We start from the raw sequence: 21,367 nt of genomic DNA, 5'->3' as shown, positions 1-21,367 counted from the left end.
TTCGGGTAAACTTAGTCATCAGGGCTGATATGCGAGAAAAGTTCTCAATGAACCTTCGATAGTATCCTGCCAACCCTAGGAAACTTCAAATTTTGCCAACATTCTTTAGCGCTTCCCATTCTAGTACAGCCTTCACTTTACTAGGGTCCACTTCAATGCCTTTCTCTGAAACTATATGCCCTAGAAATGCCACCTGTGGGAGCCAAAACTCACACTTACTAAATTTGGCGTATAGTTTCTTTTCTGTTAGTCTCTGTAGTACCATCCTCAGGTGTTGGGAGTGTTCCTCTGCATTCTTGGAATAAATCAAAATGTCATCAATGAAGATAATGACAAACTTGTCCAATACGTCTTGAAACACTCGATTCATTAATTCCATAAAGGCAGCTGGAGCATTGGTCAGTCCGAACGACATTTCCAAGAACTCGTAATGTCCATATCGGGACCTAAAAGCCGTCTTGCTTATGTCACTTTCCCTGATCTTGAGTTGGTGATAACCCGATCTCAAATCAATCTTGGAAAAGACCTTTGCACCTTGCAACTGGTTAAACAGGTCATCTATCCTTGGCAGCGGATACCGATTCTTGATGGTTAGCTTATTAAGCTCTCGGTAGTTTATACACATCCTCATGTTGCCGTCCTTCTTCTTAACAAAAAGGATCGGTGCACCCCAAGGGGACACATTGGGTCGGATAAAACCCTTCTTTAATAAGTCCTGCAACTGGGTTTGAAGCTCCTTCAACTCCGTAGGGGCCATCCTGTATGGAGCCCTAGACACTGGTGCTGCCCCCGGGGTTAGATCTATCATGAACTCTGTTTCTCGATCGGGAGGTAGCTCTGTCAGATCCTCTGGGAACACATCCGGATACTCCCTTACCACCGTAATCTCGGTCAAAGGCCTAATCTTAGCTTCTGTATCCAATACCGAGGCAAGGTAGCCCTGACAGCCCGAATTCATCAATTTTCGTGCCTGGAGAGTGAAAATGATTGTTTTCTTATGCCTCCCTTAGTGCCCAACAAATGAATATTTCTTCTCCCCTTTGGGTTTAAAAACTATATGCTTCTTGGCACACACCACATTTGCTTGGTACTCCGCCAACCAATCCATACGAGGATAACATCGAAGTCGATCATATCAAGTTCGATGAGACGTGTCGTAGTTTTTCGACCACATACTTCCATCGTACATGGCTCGTAAACTATGTCTAATTGTACAACACTGCCTGTAGGTGTATTGACTGCTAGCCCCTGAGTTAGGTTCTTTGGGGAGACGTGCATCTCCTTTGCAAAAGCAGGGGATACGAATAAGTGGGATGCCTTTGAATCAAACAACACATGTGCGGGTGAATTAGAAATTGTTAAAGTACCTGACACATGATACGATTTACTTCATGGCATGCATGCATGGTTAGAGAAAAGATAAATAAAAGCTATTATTGACAAGATAGCTGTCATACCTGTCACTACACCTAGTGCGCTTTCCGCATCTTCCTTGGTGACAGCATACACCTGTCCAGGCAACCTATTGCCAGTGTAAGGCTGAATTGCACGGCTGACATGATGGGGCATAGGTGGTCGAGCTGGAGGATGTGATAACTCTAATTTCTTGCCCGGATAAGACTTAGAGAAATGACCATACTGGTTGCAGTTGTAACATCGAGCACCAGGCATAGATGACTGGGGTGCAGATGAAGCTTGTCCAGATTTGGTGGGCTGAGGTGCCTCCGGCTTCCTGTACTGAAATGGTGCAGGGTTTACATAATATGGCCGAGGATATTTGCTAGGCCCTTGAGTGCTTTGTGAAGATGCAGACCGCTTTTTGGCACTGGCCTGCGGGTGAGAAGTTTCATTCTATCGATCCTCGATGGACTTCGCCATTTGAACCACTGCGGTGTACCGCTGGAGGTTATAACTCAACACTATGGCCCCAACAGTATTTCTCATGCCTCTCTCAAATCTGCTCGCCTTCCCTTGGTCATCTCTAAGGTAAGGAGGAGCGAAGTGGTGTAATTCCTCATATTTCTGTTGGTACTCTTGTACCGACTTCGACCCCTGAACAAGTGACATAAACTCAGCTTCCTTCTTTTCTCGAAAGTTCCTAGGGAAGTAGTTCTCGTAAAAGGCGGTCTTGAATTGGTCCCAAGTTAGGTTGGGATGAAGAGCCATGAGATTGGGTCGAGTACTTTTCCACCAAGCCTCAGCGTCTCCCTCAAGTTGAAAGCCGCCACAAGCTATTCTTTGCTCGCCCGTGCAGCCCAGGAAATCAAAGATCTTTTCCATTTGTTGAACCCATTTAGAGGGAAGGAGCAAATCATCACTGAGTCCGGCGAAGGTACGAGGTTTGAGCTTTTGGAATCGCTCAACTATTGGAATCATCGGATTCACAAAAGGTAGAGCCTGCTGCCCTAGGGGAGGTGGGTGATATACCAAGGGAGGTGGTATAGTGACCCCAACATGAACCACAGGTGATGGGGGAGCAGCTCGGACTTGAGGTGCTTGACCGACAGCGGCAATCTAAAACTGGTTCCCAATTCGGGCCAAGAGACGCTCTTGATGCTACTCCGATTGCGTCATCATGGTCTCCATATATTGCCTTTGTTCCTCCCGAAAGTCTCTAAGAATGTCACCCACAAGTGTGATGACCTCGTGAACCGAGACTCCCGGCCATGGAGGGGGAGGAATGGAAGTGCCTGAAGTTCCCGCAGTGGCATGACTGGCAGCTGGAGGCGGAGGAGGGGGTGGATCACTCAAGTCGGGGGTCACGACAATCTCATTGCCCGTCGCAGCGGGATCCCCGGCTTGTTGTTGCCGAGTTTGAACCATCTCGAATCCCTAAGCATAGTCATAATTTTTCAAACTATTAGAATAATACATAAATCAATTTAAAACCATCATATTACACGCATAAATCACACCTGAGTAGAATACAAGGCATACATACGTGTCATGGTATGGCGGGTGGGTCCCACAAGGGTATAACTAACAAAACAAGGCAAAATAAAGTAAGAGATAAAATTAAATAAAATAAGAACAACAATCAAACTAATAATAAAGTAAAATGAAACCCCCTTTTTTTTGTTTTTTTGTTTTTGTTTACATTTGTTTTATTTTACTTTATGTTATTACTATTATTATTATATTTATAAGTACATATTTATTTTATTATTATATATTATATTATATTATATTTTACTTTATCTTATCTCATATGTTTTTTTTTCCTTTTTTCTGACCGACAGATGGGTCACGGCCATGGCCGACAGAAGATGTCCTGGTGTTGCTGCCGGTCACTCTCGGGTTTCTCCACTGGCATGTATAGGTTCTCAGGGACAGGCACTTGCATGTGCCAGTCCTGCTAAGCCTGTTCCTGCCGGTCCCATCTTTAAAAAAAAAAACCCATTCGGGTCTTATCTTTCCCACTTCAAAACCACTCCAACTTGGGAGAGGCTCTCATCCACCACCAAAAGAGGTTGTCCCCAACTAATTTCAAGTCACTCCAAGGCTTCCTTACTCATCCAAGCTCGATCAAGCTAAGATTTGCCATCAAATTTTGATTTTGTTGAAAGGGTTGGAAGGTGTTCTTGCTTAGGTTGAACAAAATTCTGGGTTTTCTTTCTTTCTTTGGAGTGGGATATTTTGAATCTACTTGATCCTTCTCCTTTGGTGCTTTCAAATTGTTTTATCAGTTCTAATCAAGATTCACACACCCACACAACTAATGCAAACACCAAAACCTGAAATCCCCAATTTCAGTTTAGTGCCCTAGAGTTCTAAGATCTCTATTCTTCATCCTCTCCTTCTATGGTATCATCGACTTCTCCTTTATAGGGTTTGGGAGGGGATTTTTTTTATTTTTTATTATGTGATGGGCATGCTCCATCAATGCTTGCAAACATACTGAAACTGAAACTGTATACAATACTAAGATGTAATGAGTTATATTCAATACAACTTCTATGCTTAATGTATAATTACTGTTCATGTACATGTGTACAATCCTGTGTAATTACATACAAATAAAACGATACCTTATTAAATGATAGTATGCATAGAATAAATAAGCACAAGTGATGCGTGTTTGGTGAAACACCAAAAAAAAAAACCAATGCAATGCTGTTTTGTTTGTTTCCATCATAAACTTATATTAGATAGCTAGTGTATTTATCTTATTTCTCTGTAGTTCTAAGTCTTAGAAATTGGGTTTTTTTTTGAAATGTGAAGGATGGGCTTAGTAGTTGCTTGGTGTTTGGTGTAATTTCTCATAGATTTAAGTCTAGTTGAAAGAAAATACACATCAATTTGTGATGGTCCTTGTACAATAACCCTCTTATTTGATCTTAAACTGTCAAGCCATAAAGTAAGCCTGTAATGTGTTTGTAGAAATGTCCCATTTGGGTTATTATACCCTTTTCATGTATTGCATCAATTCTTGTATGGGTCCCTATTTTAATCTACTTCTACATGCCTTAGCTATTACACCCATCACTTCCCACAATAGGAAATTTTCAACCTATTGCTCATTCTTTCCTATTTTCCTTCAAGCCCAAGGTTCTTTTAATGAAGCCTTTATAATGTACATTGAATATGCCCTCTAAATGGTTGTTTGTCTATAAATTTATAAGGGTTTACATTGTTTAATCCTTGTACATTGTGTTCTCATGTTCTTTTTTTTTTTTTTTTTTGTGTAACATCTTTCTATGTAAATGGTTATCTTTCCTATACTTTTTTTTTTTTTTTTAATGGTTCTAATTCTACCTCATTATTCCATTTAGCTAAATCTCTTTATACACAACCTAACTTGTCGTTCATGTTTTCTTTCTTATGGTGTGTAGGTCATTACCATGCTACCAAGGGCAGTAAGGAGCAGGGCTCAAGTCCAACACGACCAAGAGGGAGACCAAGGTGGGGTCAACAGAGGTAGAGGCGGAGGTAGGGGTAGAGGTAGAGGTAGAGGTTCACAGCCCCGTGAATTCAACCATGTCATGTTCCGTACAGTAGAGCATGCCGACCATTGGAGCTTCTTCGTGGAAAAGTTGGTCCTTCGTGAGCGAAAAGTTGATGAGAAAGAGTTTTGTTCTTTCAAGATAGCACAACGATTCGCAGCCCAGGGTTGGTGGACCAGCATGCTTCATCCCCCTGACACGGTGTACCCCCACTTCGTTAGGCAGTTCTACAGTAATCTCACTACCGAGGAGCACGTTAGAAGGGGATTCTGGATATCTAGCCGAGTCAAGGGTCAAGACTTTTCCTTCAGTGCAGCTGAGTTGGTGGCCATCATTGGTGTTCCCAACGAAGGGGAGGTTCGGTACTTCCCTGGTAAGACTAATCCGCTAAAACACTTGACTAAGGATGAGAACTCCAACCTTAGGAAGAGTTTGAGGAGTGATGGTGCGGACAAGGCTTTATTGATTTCAAAGTTCCACCCCACCTTCAAGGTATTGGCTCGACTAGCACGGCAAAATCTCATCCCTATAGTTGGTTACCTACATCAGGCTTCCTTGATGCATTCCTACATCGCTCTATGCTTATATGAAGAGCGACCACTCAACCTGCCCAACATCATCATCCGCAACATGGCCCATAAGGGATATAGGCCCACAGAGAGCAACCTACCCTATGGAAGGCTATTGACAAAAGTCTTTCATCATTTTGGCATCGAGTTTGATGAGGAAGATTGGGTTGAGACAGGAGAGTCATGGTTCGACCTTGTCACCATGTGAAAGATGCGCATGAAGGGTGATGAGGGTAGTGGGGATGACCCGGAGCCTACAGAGAGACGAGCCGACAGAAATTATGATGATGACGAGAGCGAGGAGGCAGGTGAGGAGCAGGGAGATGATGTGCAGCCTCAAGAAAGTCAACACAGTCGAGAGCCTTCTCCCCCAATTAGGCACCGCGGTGGACACGCCCGACTTGCCGGTAGGCACGATGTCGAGGCCTGATCTTCAGGAGTAGCAGAGCCTAGCTTAGGGTTCATTGCTGCCCAGCTGGCTACATTGACTGAGGTTGCACAGAGTAACGCCGCCGACATCAGAGAGTTGCAGAGTCTTTATAGAGCTATCCACGATAGGGTGGTCCATATGGAGAGGCGTTTGAGGCGACCGAATTCTCCTGACACACCACCACCGCCAGCAGATCAGTGATGACAGCCTAGGAGTTGTTCCCCATTTTATTGCCTATATGGCTTTTGTATCGGGAACACCACTTAAGACATTATGTATTTGCTGCGTTTTTTTTTTTTTTTTTTTTTTTTTTTTTTTTTTTGGCCACGTACTTTGTTCTCTTTATTTCAATTAGTTTATGTTTTATGGAAACTCTCTTCTATTTTGTACATGTCGTCGACGTATCAACACTATTAACTAAGTTCTGTCTTTTCATTTGGTTTCTTACATCTTATGTGTTCATAAGGCTTTTATTACACAATCCTAATAAAGAATAAATCAGGTCGTGTGAATCTCGAGTTAGTTCCATGGTAGAACATCACGCTGTAATATCAAGCTGTTACACCCCCATTCCTGAACCACGCGGAATGCAACCAGTGCGTACCAACATGCTCCCAAACCGCCAAGATCACAGATGCAGTATACATGATTAACTCATACACACGACCACAGAAGATCAAAATAGGTTAAAATAGTAATATCAGAGTTTACAGAATCTACGTGATAACTTATATAATATTTATTTCAGTTACCCTCCCAATACAGATCATTCCAATCAAGACCTATGTATTACCTACTGTATAAATAATACATCTTTCATGAAAGGAATCAAAAGAATACACCTGTAAATAAAAAAGGAATAATCAAGTGTATCAAAAGATGGCCACCGGCCATAAATCACTGTCCCATCGAGGAACACACATCACAGCAGCACTCCGGTCCATGCTCCACGACCTTTGGAGTCCACCAATCAACGAAACCAGCATCAGGAGTCTTGTACTCCGTGCCCCCTGCTCGAATGTATCGGCATCATCTAAAAATATGTTTCCTCGAGGAGTGAGCTCCAACTGAGCCCAATGAGTGGCTAAGCCACACAAGCATGCACAATAATAATGAATGACGTTGACTGCAAACCGTACATAATTGACAGATACCAAGGTGTCCCATACCACCAAGGTAGACCATACATCACATACAGTTTACAATCATGCTACATGAATGAATGATGATGTACTGTTTTATTGTTATCCACCTAACAGCACAACTAAGTTAGGTATAGTACTATAGTACCATCTTAGGTAGCATCCCCGACATCGATACCATAAACGGATGGTATACTGGCGATGACAAACCCGAGTTGCGCTGGAAGCCTGTTGTACTGGTCTCCACCAAGAGATAGACGCAAACCCCCAAGTCAAATCCCGTCCTGACATTCGGCCAAAAATACGGTCGGTGCCCGAACTTCCTGAGTGGGTATACCCGAATAACGGTCAGAACCCATGGATTTGATCGACACCTAACCCTCTATTGGTAAGGGTCATAGTACTGGGTAAACATTTATCCTAGCCAGCATTCATCTATTGTATGAGTGAGGTACGCATGTGCATAGGCCAGAGGCCGAGTCCATAGATACCAAAATACGATCGATCGACTATCCTCTCGCCCCTCTAGCTTATACGTACACATACACGTACAAGATGTGAATACCAAAGGAGGTCGATCGGTCGGTCACCATCCCATTTCCACCTAATGCAATAGACAACTCTAATGTAACTACAAGTACAGCAATCCCAAGGCCAGCACCCACCGGCTCTTGGATCTCGCTTCAAAAGCCCTAGATGTATATGCCATGAGTAATTTCATATTATGAAAATCCCAGGTCCAGCACCAACCGGCACCCGAGTCCCATAACCAAATCCGATACCATTTGCACCATAGTACAATAGAATAAATAATATCGCTAGACAAGAACGTAAAGTCCTATCAACATCTAAATATGTATATCATCCTCCATCTTAACGATAACTATATAATATAGCACACATGCAAGAATGGCATTCTCAAAACATGACACACAAACATTCTATAAATTAAGACATTTGCCTAACTCACTTACCATGATTCTCGATCAGTCGTCAATACCTAGTTCTTTAAATCGGCGATCGATGCCAAGCACACCGTCTCACATACTAATACGTCCCCAAGCCAGGTGAGTCAACCTAAAGAGGATGTACAATGTGGGGAGAGGTTAGTGTCTTAGGGCCAGAAGAGTTAGGCCCCATAAGTTATCAAACAAGGCTGAAAACAGGGGACCGACACATACAGCAAGGGTAGGACCGGCAGATGTCATCTGCCTGTCCATGTGCCTGTCCCTCTAGGGAAACTCCACCGGCAGAAATAGTATCTCAGGGATCGGCACTTGCATGTGCCTGTCCATGTGCCTGTCCCCTAACAGTAACCACAACATCTGCAACATTTCAGAACCGGCACATACAGTATGTGCCTATCCATGTGCCAGTCTTGCTGTTCATGCCATTTCAAGAATGGTTTGTAGCCCCAAAGTCTTGGTCTAAAATGGGGTATCCTTAGGGTTATTTAGGGCTTCTTGGCTATGAGTTCCACTCCATTAAGGTGCCAATACACATCCCCCACATGGATTCATAAATCCAAAGCTTAGATGGGTTTCCCTTTATTAAGAAAGCCCATCAATTTCTACCTCACACCTAGGGTTTTCCATAAATGGTTGGTGAAACCCATAAATGGGGGTAAAGCCCCACTTAGGGCTCATAAATGGAGAAGGGTGAATGGGTTTAAGGTAGGGTTAGGTGTTTCATAGTTAAGCATCAAGGATTTGCCATTAATGGCCCTTCCATTAGGGTAGGTGAAGCATTCATGACTTATAATTCCAAACCCTAGGTCTATAAATTAGGAAATGAGAGAGAGAGAATGCTCACCAAGGTAAGAGAACAAGCTTGAGTTCCACTTCTCTCCTTCTTTCTTCTTCTTCTTTCTTTCCTTCTCTCCTTTCCTCTCCACGATTTAGGGTTTCTATTGTGAGGTGAATAGTGGTTTGACCCTTATTTACCTCACTTTAGTCTTAGGTCATGTTTGGTTGTCTTAAGTCTTTAGGTCCATTTTAAGTTATTGGGCCCATTATACTACTAGACCCATAATATGATTAGAAGGATTATAAAGTCCTAAGCCCATTCTAGTATCTATACTTATGAGTTATTAGGATATTAACTTACTCCCAATCATCTGTAAGTGGGAACGGGTACACCGGGTGTGGGCCATGTGGATCCTCGAAATGAGAAAATTCTAGGAATGCACCCTCGAAGACAAACTTCCCCTATCTCTGTCAATATACCTATCATCGAAGTCTTTTCCTGAGTCACGATCAACAATCTTGTGGGATGGCTTGAGTATCATGGCTCACAGTTCACGAGCGTACTCCGTTCCCGATTCTACACAAAAGGTTCAAACCAGACCGGGTTTTAAACTAGGTTTTGGGCACGGATTTAACACTTAATCTTGTACTTGTCAGAAAGCTATCAAAATAAAGCTTTCTAACAAATCTAAGATTGCTTAAATCTGATTTATATTGAAGGTATTATGTTCTGGTCAAACCTTATTCGATACCATGTCCAAGAACAATATACAGTATCAAACTTGGATCAAAATCACAAGTATTATTTTTAGTGTTCTTTATGTGAAAGTAATGCATGGATTGAATTTAAAATGTCAAAAAATAGGCGGCACAATAAGAATCGGGGCAAAAAAACAACTTCTGGACCTCGAAACTAAGGTTCGAGTTAGCCTGGAGAAAGTTTCAGGTTTCGATCGAGATATGGTCGAAATCGAGATGAACTCGGTTTTTAGCTGGTCGAAACCGAGTAGAAACCCTAGTTTTAGAACCTTGCCTACAACCTAGTCCCACCATGCTCCCTTGGCCCCCACTCACCCTCGAATCCCACCCAACACCCTTAGACAAATGATAAGAGTTATACTTCACACTAGGCATAGTGACGCCTAGAAGGACCCAAAGAAATATAATGTTTTTTTCTTGTAAAAAAAACTCCATACACCCCTTATTTGATGGACTTGACGGGAAAATCTATCATGTATAAATACCTTCTCCTAGTGTAATAGAATAAAGGGAAGAAGATTGCTATAGTGTCCTTGTACAGATTCCTTTATATGTTCCTGACATAATAAACAGTTGGACCTACACCGACATTTCTCTCCAATTCTAACCATGCATGTGGGCTTCACATGGATGATACCATTTTTCAACCTCTCATTGTTGGCAGCATGCAAATTCTTTCTTACATTACTGCCCCTTAGGAAATTATCTCTCTAGAATAAGTTTGGTTAGACATTGAGACTTTTTTATTTTTATTTTTTTTGGTGATGAGAAGCAAAGAAAAAACCCAAGTTAAGGATAGACAAGTATTTAAATACAAGCATTCCTAGCCAAATTCTTGGCTATAACCATACTAAAGTTCTGATTGCTAAGTCTAAAATATACATTTTGAGCTAAGTCTAAAATGCAAAGAAACTGAGTGAACAAGTGCCACAGTCAATTGTATTTGGTTGGAGATGGAAGAGAATCAGTGATCCATTGATTATCACACCAAATTTCCTTAATCTACAACCCAATACTGACATTGAGATTTTCATTAGAACAAATGGACGAGAGAATATTGCCTGGACCTCTAGAGCTTACACACACATGTTGGCCAATGGGAACGTGCATACAAGCATCGACTTGAGCGAGATATTTGTCTTTCCATGGGGCAAGACGGTATTATGTCTAGGTGTAGGAGTTAAGCTGGGCAGGCGACCTGGTAGCGTTCTATTTCCCCAAACAAATTACCAGGGAAAGGTGGAAAACCCAAAAAGCAGCAAAATTTATGGTTTTTATGGAATTTTAAAATAAATAGTTATGACGTCACTGTCTCAGAATCGGGGGTTCGGATCAATCACATTCTATCGAGCCTGGCCCATTTCCATCGCTAAAATCTAAAACCCTAACATTTGTTTGTAGCAGCAGGTGGAGGTAAGCCATGGAAGAAGCTGAAGCTCCATCACAGGCATAGTCCTCATAAACGATTTTTCTACCGAAAAAACAGAAGAAGACCTCATAAGACTTCTCAAAGCTCTGAAATAGATAGGAATGCAAAGATGCACAGTCTATATCGTATCTTCTCCCGACTCTCTGTTTCTCCTGCAATCTCAAGATCCTTCCGAGAAGCTACAACCGGTGACATAAGAATCGCTTCAAATGGTCTTGAATCCTTGAGAATTACGAGCTCGAAATTATTCTCTTCGAAATCGGGCGATGGTCGAAATGAAGAAGATGCGTGGTCTAAAGGATGGAAGACCACTGGTTCGTCAACAGAATCCAACGAGAGCTCCGATTTAGGTTGGGACTCTGTGTCGTCGTGGTCTACTGGTCTGACCAAGGAGCACTTCGACGGTGAAGCCATCGGCCGGCAGGTTTCTCCGGGGAAAGGTGATGTCGTGCCGTTATCGCCGTCGATGTCTTCGGAGGACATTGATGAGGTGGCAGAGTTGGAGAAAGAGAACCGGAAGAGCAGAGAGTTTGTTGATGGATGGGGTGAGCGGATGAAGGAGATGAATGTTTTGTTGAAGCAGGTGAGAGAGCCCGGTTCTAGGGGTTCGTATCTGAAGGATTCTGAGAAGGCTGAAATGTATCGGTTGCATAAGGAGAATCCCGATGTGTATACGATTGAGAGATTGGCGAAGGATTACCGTATAATGCGGCAGAGGGTACATGCGATTCTGTGGTTGAAGGAGCTTGAGGAGGAAGAGGAGAAGAAGCTTGGGCACCCGTTGGATGATTCTGTTGAGCTTTTGCTTGATGCTTGCCCTGAGTAAGTGATACAAATCCTCCTGCCTTTCTCTTGTTTGATGTTATTCTAGACGAACATATGCGTGTTTGTTTGAAATTTAATAACTTGGATTTGGTTTATGCTTCTCTGTGATTGATTGAGGATTTGCCTTTATAATGTTTGGAAGCCATATGAGAAACTATGGATTTTTGGAATTTTATATCCTTCTTTTCTTATTTTATGGCATGTTATTGATAGAAGCTTGGAAGTGATTGTGAAGTAAACAAAATCTAAGTAATCTATGGGTGGACCTGGTTTCTGTAAAGTGTTTTTAGTATTTCTGAATTTGCCGTTGTAGTATTCTTAAGGCTGAAACTGCCGATAAGTGTGCTACTTTGGTGAATGAACGACAGATTGCACTCGAAGATATGAACCTTGCTCTCCTGTATGAATGATTTAGAATGAATTGGATTATCAGTGCACTTTCTACTATGTAACTAAATGATGAACGGGCTACATAGATCCCCCCACCCCCCCAGTGATAAGCAACAACAAAAGTTTCATTGATGATAGAAAAAGAGAGAGCACAATCACGAAAGATACACTCCAAACTAGTAGCATAAGAGCCAAAGATCTACTAAGCTGGTTGTGGTAGTGAATTCCCTGAGGTCCAATCTGACGACCTATTCATTGCTTGGCCAAATCATCTGCCTCAATATTTGCAGTTTCTGGCTTCCAACTGAATGAGCAATTTACCTGCGAAGCCAAGGACTTTGACAGTATTTCCGGGAAAGTCTTTCCATCAACTAGTGACATGCTTAGTCCCACGCTAAGACATGTTTATTCCATTGATGTCCACATGTTTGGTTACCACCAAACACTCATGTTTGTTATTATCAAAACTTAATACACAATTCAAGTGGGCTAACATTTTCTCTCTTTCTTTAAAGGATTTATGCCTTGGTCATTAAGGCTGATAGAGTTGAATTTTTTTCTAAGGGAGTTTCAGGGAAAATCTATATTTTCCATACTAATGCTTCTTTTTCAGGTTCTTCAAATCTCATGATATGGAATTCCATGTTGCTTCCCTTCCTTACAAACCTGATTTCAAGGTCATGCCCGAGGGCTGGGACGGCACTGCCAAAGATCCCGATGAAGTTCATTTTGAGATATCTATGAAGGAAGATGAAATGTTATATCAGGAATTTCTACAAAAGATGAACTTCAATAAGAAAAAGGTATGTTCTGAATTTGCTCTGAGTACCTTATTGTGATCAGTGTCGGTTGTTCAATTGCTGAAGCTGGTTGACTTATTTAGTTTTGACATATTGATTGCCCATCAAGATTATTTTAAAATATATAAGTGCTTGATAACATTATTTGCCAAATTTTGTTGATACCATCAATTTCATATACTTAAGGAATAGGTTTTCATAATTGAATTGCTGAACTTGGATTCTTGTAGTTGATACCACTAATGTCTCACCTACTTTTGGAATAGTAATTCTTCTGAGAGGAGTTTGCATTTTCTTTTAGGCTATGTTTGGAAGCCAAGGAAAGAACAGAAAAGAAAAGAAAAAACATAATAAGACAAAAACTATGATTGATTTATGTGTCTATCTCTCTCCTCAAATTCAATTTTTTTTTTTTTGAATTTTTTTCTTTTCTTTTCTTGACTTGCAAACATAGACTTAGGTTTTCTGCGAATTCATGATCATTGCCTGCACTATTCTGGCCCACTTTAAAATAAAAAAATACAGGAAAACTGAGGATTCCTTAACACCTCCTTTTTTTTCTTGTGGTAAATACTCCCATCCTCTATGAAATAATTTATTTTCCTGGGTTCTTAGATCAGATTTCCATCTTGCCCCATATGTAAATAAATAAATCCAATATGCTGCAGATAAGTTTTGCAAGCAAAAAATAGCAAAATCTGTAGTGAAACTAGAGAAAGATTGAACTGTTTTGTTTATCAGTGACCACCGAAATTTTCTTTTGTAATTAATGAAATAAAAATCAGTGAATAAGAAAAGCGTAGTAGCATTGAGTAAGTTAGAGCTGCATCATATGATCGCTAGTCATCTTAAATATCCCTTACTGTGTTGCATTTTCCCTTGTCTGTGGAAACCATACTACATTTAAGATCAAAGAACTGGGAGCTAAGCAAACCCAGTAATGCTGAGGCATCATAAGAGCCTATTTGAATGCCCAGGATATATGCTTCACAGGATATTGAGTCGTTTATTGTTAATCATAGCATACTTTTAATTTTATTTTTTATTACTTGTGGGGTTATTAGTAGGTAACATGGTGAGTATTTGTTCTTTATTTTATTATAAAGGGAAAATTACCCTGCCACTCCCTGAGGTTTGTACCAAGTACAGTGTGACCCCCTGTGTTTTCAAAATATACACCCAGCCTTCTCTGCCATAGCCGAGGGGTCTATCACCATGATCTCAAGCCAGAAATTCTCCTCCTTGATGAGAACGGCAACCTCAATATCTCCAATTTTGGCCTGAGCGCACTTTGCGAGTCTTGCTGGAATGACGGGCTCCTCCACACGACATGTGGAACGTCGGCATCGGATTTGAGTAGCAGGGGAAGGGGGTGGAAAGTTTGGGCTGCCCTATGGGCAAAATGGTAAACTCACACCCCGTTAAGGGTATGTTTGTCATTTTAATAAATCAATGGCCAACACGTCAGCAACTAACGGGAATGCTCTAACGGAGTGGGGCTGAGTGTGACAAGTACCTTAAACACAAGGGGTCGGGGTGTATATTTTGAAACATAGGGGTCGCACTGTATTTAGTACAAACCTCAGGGGGTGGCAGTGTAATTTTCCATATTATAAATTGACTCCATACATTGTTAGTGTCTTGGGATTTAGTTTAAGTTCTGTTAGTCAGAAATTAGAAAGATACTAACACAAGTCTTAAGCTTGAGGAATCCTTGTCTAGAAGGTTTTTTTTGTTCTTCCCTGGTATATATATGACCTACGGTTTTAGTGGATTGAATGGATAAGGTATGAAGTTGTGCTATTGCCTATGGTTGTATGTGTGGGGCTGAGCTCTTTCTCTTCCCCCCCCCCCCCTCTCTCTCGATTGTGTTTCTAATTAAGAGTTAAGACATCTCCTATTTTCATGTTAGTTAATCTCCTCTTTTTCTTTCTTCTCTCCCCAATCAATATTTTCTTTTCCCTCCTAATTTGTTTTATCAATTTTATCTATAACTATATCAATCTTAAACTTTAGAAGTTTAAATCCAAGTTTCTGCTTCTATTCTTCTTTGCCTCTGACCATTAGATTGAGATCCCCATCTCTCGAATATCATCCAGCAGATTCCTGCCCTGTTTTCTTTCAAAAATAAGATTTTTGTGCCATAATCTGATAAATTAGATCATTGGGAGAAGTCAACCTTAATGCCGTGGTCCCATATCCATTGGTTTATCTGTTATAAAATTTCTCATTCATTCAGGATTTCATAAAGTTTCCTTTGGTTTTCTGCTGCCAACTCCTTCGATTAATCAAAACCTTAGTTCTTTGATTGGGCCCATTACTGATGCAGATAAATCACAAAAGTGGTTTTATTTTAGTGGAAATGAACCTTGTGTTGGGTTCTATACATGTTGGGCCTTTGCTCCAATAGGTTTTCATTGTACTAAAGCTACTTTAATGGGCCTAAATAATGGTTTGGAGCTAGGATTAGGAGATTAGTCATGTAGGATTAGTTTAGAGTATTTTTTCTGTTAAATGTTATGTCAGTTGAGTCCTAGCTTCATTAGGAATTCTAGTCCAGATTTCATTATAGGTCAATGTTCTGTTTTTAGAGTCCTAGTTTGAGTAGAAATGTCAAATCATAGTCTGTTTTGACTATTCCAAATAGTAGTTTGAATTCCAAATCAATGTAGGAGTGTCAGAGAGTCAGTTTATGAATTCTATATATAAATGTAGTGGCCTATGGCCTCAAACACGAATTTATGAAATCAATTCAGATTTTCTGAATTTTTCTGGTGTGGATTCAGTAGTATGTTTCAAGTTCACAGACTGAATCTGCTGATATAATAGGGTATTTGATAAGAGTTTGGAACCATCTGAGATATCTGTCTTCTGTTATAAAGTTTCTCCTGAATCCGGTTGTTTAAGATCCTGCTATGAAGTAGTTTCTACTACGCTATTATGGCCTAAAAACTGTGATGCAGATATGAAGACCTATTTTCGAAAGAAGAAGTCCAGGCTGTCCAAGTAGTATTAGATTAGTAGTCTAGCCTCTTTTTTTTTAAGTTAGTCATGTGACCTTTTAAGTGGTCACATGATAGAAACGGCTAGGCTAGATTAGAGTCATGCGACTACTTAAAAGTCACATGACCTTTTTATTTCTGTTCGATTTGTAACAGGAGTCAGCTAGGGGAATATTCCCTTATCCTAGGCTGAATAGGTGTAAGGCCTTTGGCCAAATATAAATAACGCAAATTCGGGTCGGGGGGGGGGGGGGGTTTGGGATTCTCACCTCTGAATTTTGAAATATCTCTCTTTAAGCTGCTGCTCTGCAACTTGTTCTTCATTGCTGAAGATTGTCTTGTGTGATCAAGACTGGTGGGATTGGTGTTTGATCCAATCGACATCTTGCAGTGTGGAGCCCGGATGGTTCTTTTGAAGCTCTACTTTCAAGTTCAAGCTCTGTTTTTTTTCTTCAGGGTTCTTCTAATGTAATTCTAGATTGGTAGGAGACTAACTAGAACCAATAACCAGGATCTGCTAGGGATTAGGGAAATCGACTAGGTGAAAATATGAAAAATTGTGAAATTAGGGTTAGGGTTTGATGGAACCTAGGGTTAGATGTTAGGGTTAAGTTAGGAGAGTGTGGATTATATGGGAGAGAAGAGATGCTGAAAGTTATAGTTAAATCAGATGACTAAATCTGAAATTATTGAGGAATCCTAGTAGAAATAGGATTGAGGGGTAAAAGGGTAATTTCAGACAATCGGCTGGGTGGATGGTAATGAAATTTGTATCAAGTCTCTCTTAGGGTTTGAGGAAGATTCGATCAAAATTTCAGCAGGTTCTAACGGTTAGATTTGGCTGGGCAGAATTCTCGCGAAAATTAGCTTGCAGGTGACCTTCTAGAAGAGAAGAAGAATAATTACAGAATTTCGATTTCAGACTTGTTGTTTGAAAATATCTTGAACCTTGCAGAGAAATTCCAGCAACTGAATATGTTTCTTCAAGAGATCAGCTATGGCAGAATTGAAACTTGAATGGAGCTAGATTGGAGATCAATGGAGGGGGTTGGGGAAGGGGATGGCTATCTCAGCTCACCCTAGGCATCTCACCCAACCTATCTCAAGATTTTTAACAAAGGCTAAAGCCAATATTTCATTAATCAAATTCGTGTACCATGCTGGCCTCCCTTACAAACTTATATAGAAGACTCAAAAATAGATTTAGATACTAAAAAGGAAAGGCCTAACCCCATCATTAACTAATAAGGTAACTTAAATTGACTAAGAAAGGGAAATAATAAAGAAAACAGACTCAAAATAGGACTCTAACTAAACTAAGGAAGTAAATCCCGTTTGCATACTTTCTACCCATATTTTAGGCCCATTAAATTGGTCAATTACAAAATAAACCCATGGGATCAAAAGCCCAACACATATATAACCTAACCCAAAGATTATTTCCATTAAAATAAGCCCTAAGTGACTTATTTACATCATCTTCATTCAAGTTAGCTGCTGTCCAAGCAATTCTGCAACAATAGTAAGTTGAACCATTCCCAACCCCCAACCTTTCTTCTTCTAACTATCCATACACCCAACCTTAGATTCCCCTGTATTTGTTTCAATTTTCCCAAGACCTAAACTCTGTCCAGACCTATCTAGCCATAAAAAAATCTCCATACTTTGATCGAGTTCTATCCTTACCCATTGGGAAACTCGATCCAGGTTGCAGCCCCTTTTGACCATCCTAAACCCTAGATATCCCAAATCTCCCTCTTTACAAAACCCAAACCCTAATCCCAAAACCTGCTGCCTATTCTGATTACCCATCCTAGACTTGTTAAAGTTTAACGAGGCCTTCATTGGAAGACTCCCCAACATCAACTTGACCTAACCCTATCATCAAACCCTAGACCCCATTAAACCCTAACCCTAATTTAACCAAGAAACACCGATTTGACCTAATCGAACTACCTGTTCAGAACAGATCCTGGTTATTTGGCTCCTAGTTTGATTATTCAAACCCAAGACTACATTAGACTGGTTGTCATTAATTACCCACTAGCTATAGAGGTCCTTTTTGGATCCTTGCCTGCATCACCCAGTTACATATTGCCCATTTGATAGTTGACCTTCCCTACAGATGAATATCTTCCATAAAAAACCTACCATCACACTCGTTTCCAAGCACCCCATAAAACGACAAAAGGGACACCACCAGCCTCCCCCCACATTAAAAATAAAAAAATAAAAAAAAAAACTTCTTTCTTTCCAGGTTTTGCTCAATCCAGAAACAGCCTTTGAGCAATTTAGTAACACCTAAGATACCTTGGATGTAAATGGGATTGATCAGATAAGAAAAGGAAGTCATAAATAAATTGGTTTAAGGCCTGATTTGGTATCATTTCTATTTCAATTTCAGGGGGTGGTTTTTTTTCTGGAAATTGTTTGGTTTGATTTTTGCATCTTATTTCAGTGAAATAGAAATCAAGTGGAATAGAAATTTTGAAATAGCTGAGGAGCTGTTTCAGAATTTCTATATCATATGATTTTACTCTAGCTCTATAATGAGCACATGGTTAATTTCATGGGCAAAGTAGTAATTTCATGTTAAAAATAAATCACCACCCTTCTTCTAATGGTCTCACCTCCACCATTGCCACCGCCACCACCACTTCCATGCCACCACCATCTCCACTACCCCATTGCCACCACCACACCACCCTTCCCAAAGAAATATAGAGAATCTATTCTCAGAAATTGTACTATCATATGGATTTTTATTCTTGAAATATTTCATATTGATACAACCAAAACAATTTCAATTTTTTGACCAAAAATCTATTTGCTGACTATTTCATGAAATCAATCCGAAATTGAAATAGAAATCATACCAAATCTGGCCTAAGGTCGTGTGTCCCATCTTCCCACACCCTCCCCGCCCCCATTTAAAAAAAAAAAAACAAAAAAGAAAAAGGCTACGTTGAAAACTGGAAAATGTGTCCCTCCATGGTTTTAATCCTTAACATTCCAAAGCATAAAGAATGACGGGAACAGTGAGTGCTGCCTTTTATTTTCTCAGTGACCTGCAGGTTTCACATTCACCAAAATAGAAGGAGAAACTTTAAAACAATCCTTCGTCTATGCTAGTGCCCTGGGTCTCTATCATTAGGAATACGATTCTGTTGTTTTTGTTCAGTACTTTTGAGAAGGATTGGCATCTCTGTTGATAAATGGGTTTCAGTTGCAAATTGATTCAGTGATGCAGTTACACGATAGTAGGGGCATGGGATAATTTAGTAAATTTTTTGCAATCATTTTATTTTAGGGAAGTTGGATATGCATAGCAGATTTTATTGTTATTGAAATTCCCAGTTTACTTTAGTTTCTCTGTTCAGTTACGTAGGAGAATAGGAGTCTTTGCTTACTTGTATTCCTTTAAAGAGTTCTGTTGTGTTAGCCCTCACTCTCCTTACTCGATTCAGGTCTGAGATAACCTTCTCAGGTTTGATTCCTCTTTTCTCCCTCTTGTTTCTTCTTCTTCCTTTCTTTTATTGTTGGCAGTACAACTGAACTGATAAAGAAGTGAACGATCTCACTCATAAGAAATCCAATTGGTCTGAAACTTTGGGCGAAGGATACACTGCCCTAGTCAATCTGAACCCTAAAATCTCATTCCCAGCCATGCTTCATGATGTGAGTTATTAGTCAGAGATCAAGCCTGAATTCTTTTGCTACCGCCTGGGTTAGTTTCAGGTTAACTTTCTTGCTTTCCTGGTTGATTATTGGGACTGTCGCTAGTTGCGATCAGAAGGCTAGCAGTTGTGATCTACCACTTGGAATTTCAGGTTGGTCAGTGTTCAAATGAGAGAGCCTCCTCATTCGAGATGGACCCTGTCCTACCGCTAGTTGCCGTTATGATTCTAAGGTTGAAGAAGCAACTTTCCCTCCTAGTTTACAAAACAGCCCTTGATTCCTTAACTTCTGTTATATTTTGTTCCCTAATTCACTTGGAATATCAGTTTGACCCTTACTCCTAAACTTAATTACCGTTACGTCCTTGATTCTGTTTCTTGCTCAAAAGGGGTCCTGGTTTGTCCGTAAATTATGAAATTGCCACTGTTCCTTAGTGTTATCACTTGTGGGCCCATAGCGTTTCAAATCTAAGGGTTTTGAAACTTGGGATTGCATCTTTCATTTTGGAATAGTAAATCCAATTCCTCTATTATATTGGCTGTTGACATTCCTTCTAGTATTTTCATTGTTTTTCCTTTAGAGATGCTAGTGCCCATGGTTTCTATTTGTTTCTGTTCTAATATCATTGGGTAGGATCAATATCTCTCTAATGTATGGAAGTTCTAGACAACTTGCAGAATGATACGGTACTGAGTAATGGCTCAACTTATCCATTGATCAATTATTGATGCAACTAGTAGTAGTAGTAAACATGCACATGCAAGTGCGCATATAGTCAGATGCTAATGTTGATATTCTAATCCCCTGGCTTGGATCATTACAGGTATATTGAATTTGGTTATTACTTTTAGTATGTGAGTAGTATTAGCATTTTAATCGAAATGTTGACAATTCAAGGTGTGGTGGCTGAGGTATCGACAAGTGAAATACATCATATTAATGGCCTTGAAGCCCATATTTATATAAACGAGGCTTGTTTTAAAGAAATTTATTTTTTGTAGTTCTCCTTTTGTGAAACCATTACAAAATTTTGACATGGGATTATTGCAGATGGCTGGGGAGGTTAAATGCCACAAATACAGCAGGAGACGCCCTTCTGAAGGCTGGAACTTCACTGTTGAGAAACTGGGTCCACGTGGGAAACGAGGAGGTGGAGGTGGTTGGAAATTTGTGAGCTTACCAGATGGATCTAGCCGACCATTGAATGAAATGGAGAGAATGTATGTGAAGAGGGAAACTGTACGCCGCCGCCGTAAGATCCTTCCTTGATGAACTTTTCTCACTTAAACCAGATAGGGTTATGAAGGTGATGAGACATGTTCGTTTGTTTTCTACATCTTGAGTTTCTTTCATTTCCACATCTATTCATACCCTATGTACAAACGGCCAAAGATGTGTTTCCACCATCTTTATCATTCTACCCTCTCCCCTCCCCCTCCAAGAGGCTGCCACATTTTTTGTCATTTGAATTCCATGTTCGACAGCAGTTATGTCCAAAACTTTGAGCATGACATTCATTAATACCCATAAATTTGCTACTTGCTAGATTCATTTATGGGTTTGGTCATAACAAGAATGGTTGGCTTTCCAGTCCAAATTTTGGAGTGATCCATAAGGGCTGCCTCAAAGGCCATTGGATGTGCTGCATGTTATTT

General features: G+C 40.4%; 2 protein-coding genes across 2 annotated transcripts; one reads left to right on the top strand and one right to left on the bottom strand.

Annotated features, from left to right (window-relative positions):
* Window positions 1–1,851: 1,851 nt before the first annotated feature.
* On the bottom strand, window positions 1,852–2,376 carry LOC122659140. The gene has a single exon (XM_043854288.1). The coding sequence runs from the start codon at window positions 2,374–2,376 to the stop codon at window positions 1,852–1,854; it is 525 nt and encodes a 174-aa protein (XP_043710223.1).
* Window positions 2,377–10,922: 8,546 nt separating this feature from the next.
* On the top strand, window positions 10,923–21,142 carry LOC122659888 (protein GAMETE CELL DEFECTIVE 1, mitochondrial). Its single transcript, XM_043855043.1, has 4 exons — window positions 10,923–11,035; window positions 11,117–11,839; window positions 12,846–13,035; window positions 20,763–21,142. Exons 2-4 carry the CDS (start codon window positions 11,127–11,129, stop codon window positions 20,979–20,981), a joined length of 1,122 nt encoding a protein of 373 aa, XP_043710978.1. The 5' UTR covers window positions 10,923–11,035; window positions 11,117–11,126; the 3' UTR covers window positions 20,982–21,142.
* Window positions 21,143–21,367: the final 225 nt, after the last annotated feature.

The sequence above is a fragment of the Telopea speciosissima genome, chromosome 4 (assembly GCF_018873765.1).
Source record: "Telopea speciosissima isolate NSW1024214 ecotype Mountain lineage chromosome 4, Tspe_v1, whole genome shotgun sequence".
In the NCBI taxonomy this organism is placed as follows: Eukaryota; Viridiplantae; Streptophyta; class Magnoliopsida; order Proteales; family Proteaceae; genus Telopea; species Telopea speciosissima.
Note: the sequence above shows the minus strand (reverse complement) of the source record. Positions and strands in the feature narration are given on the sequence as shown.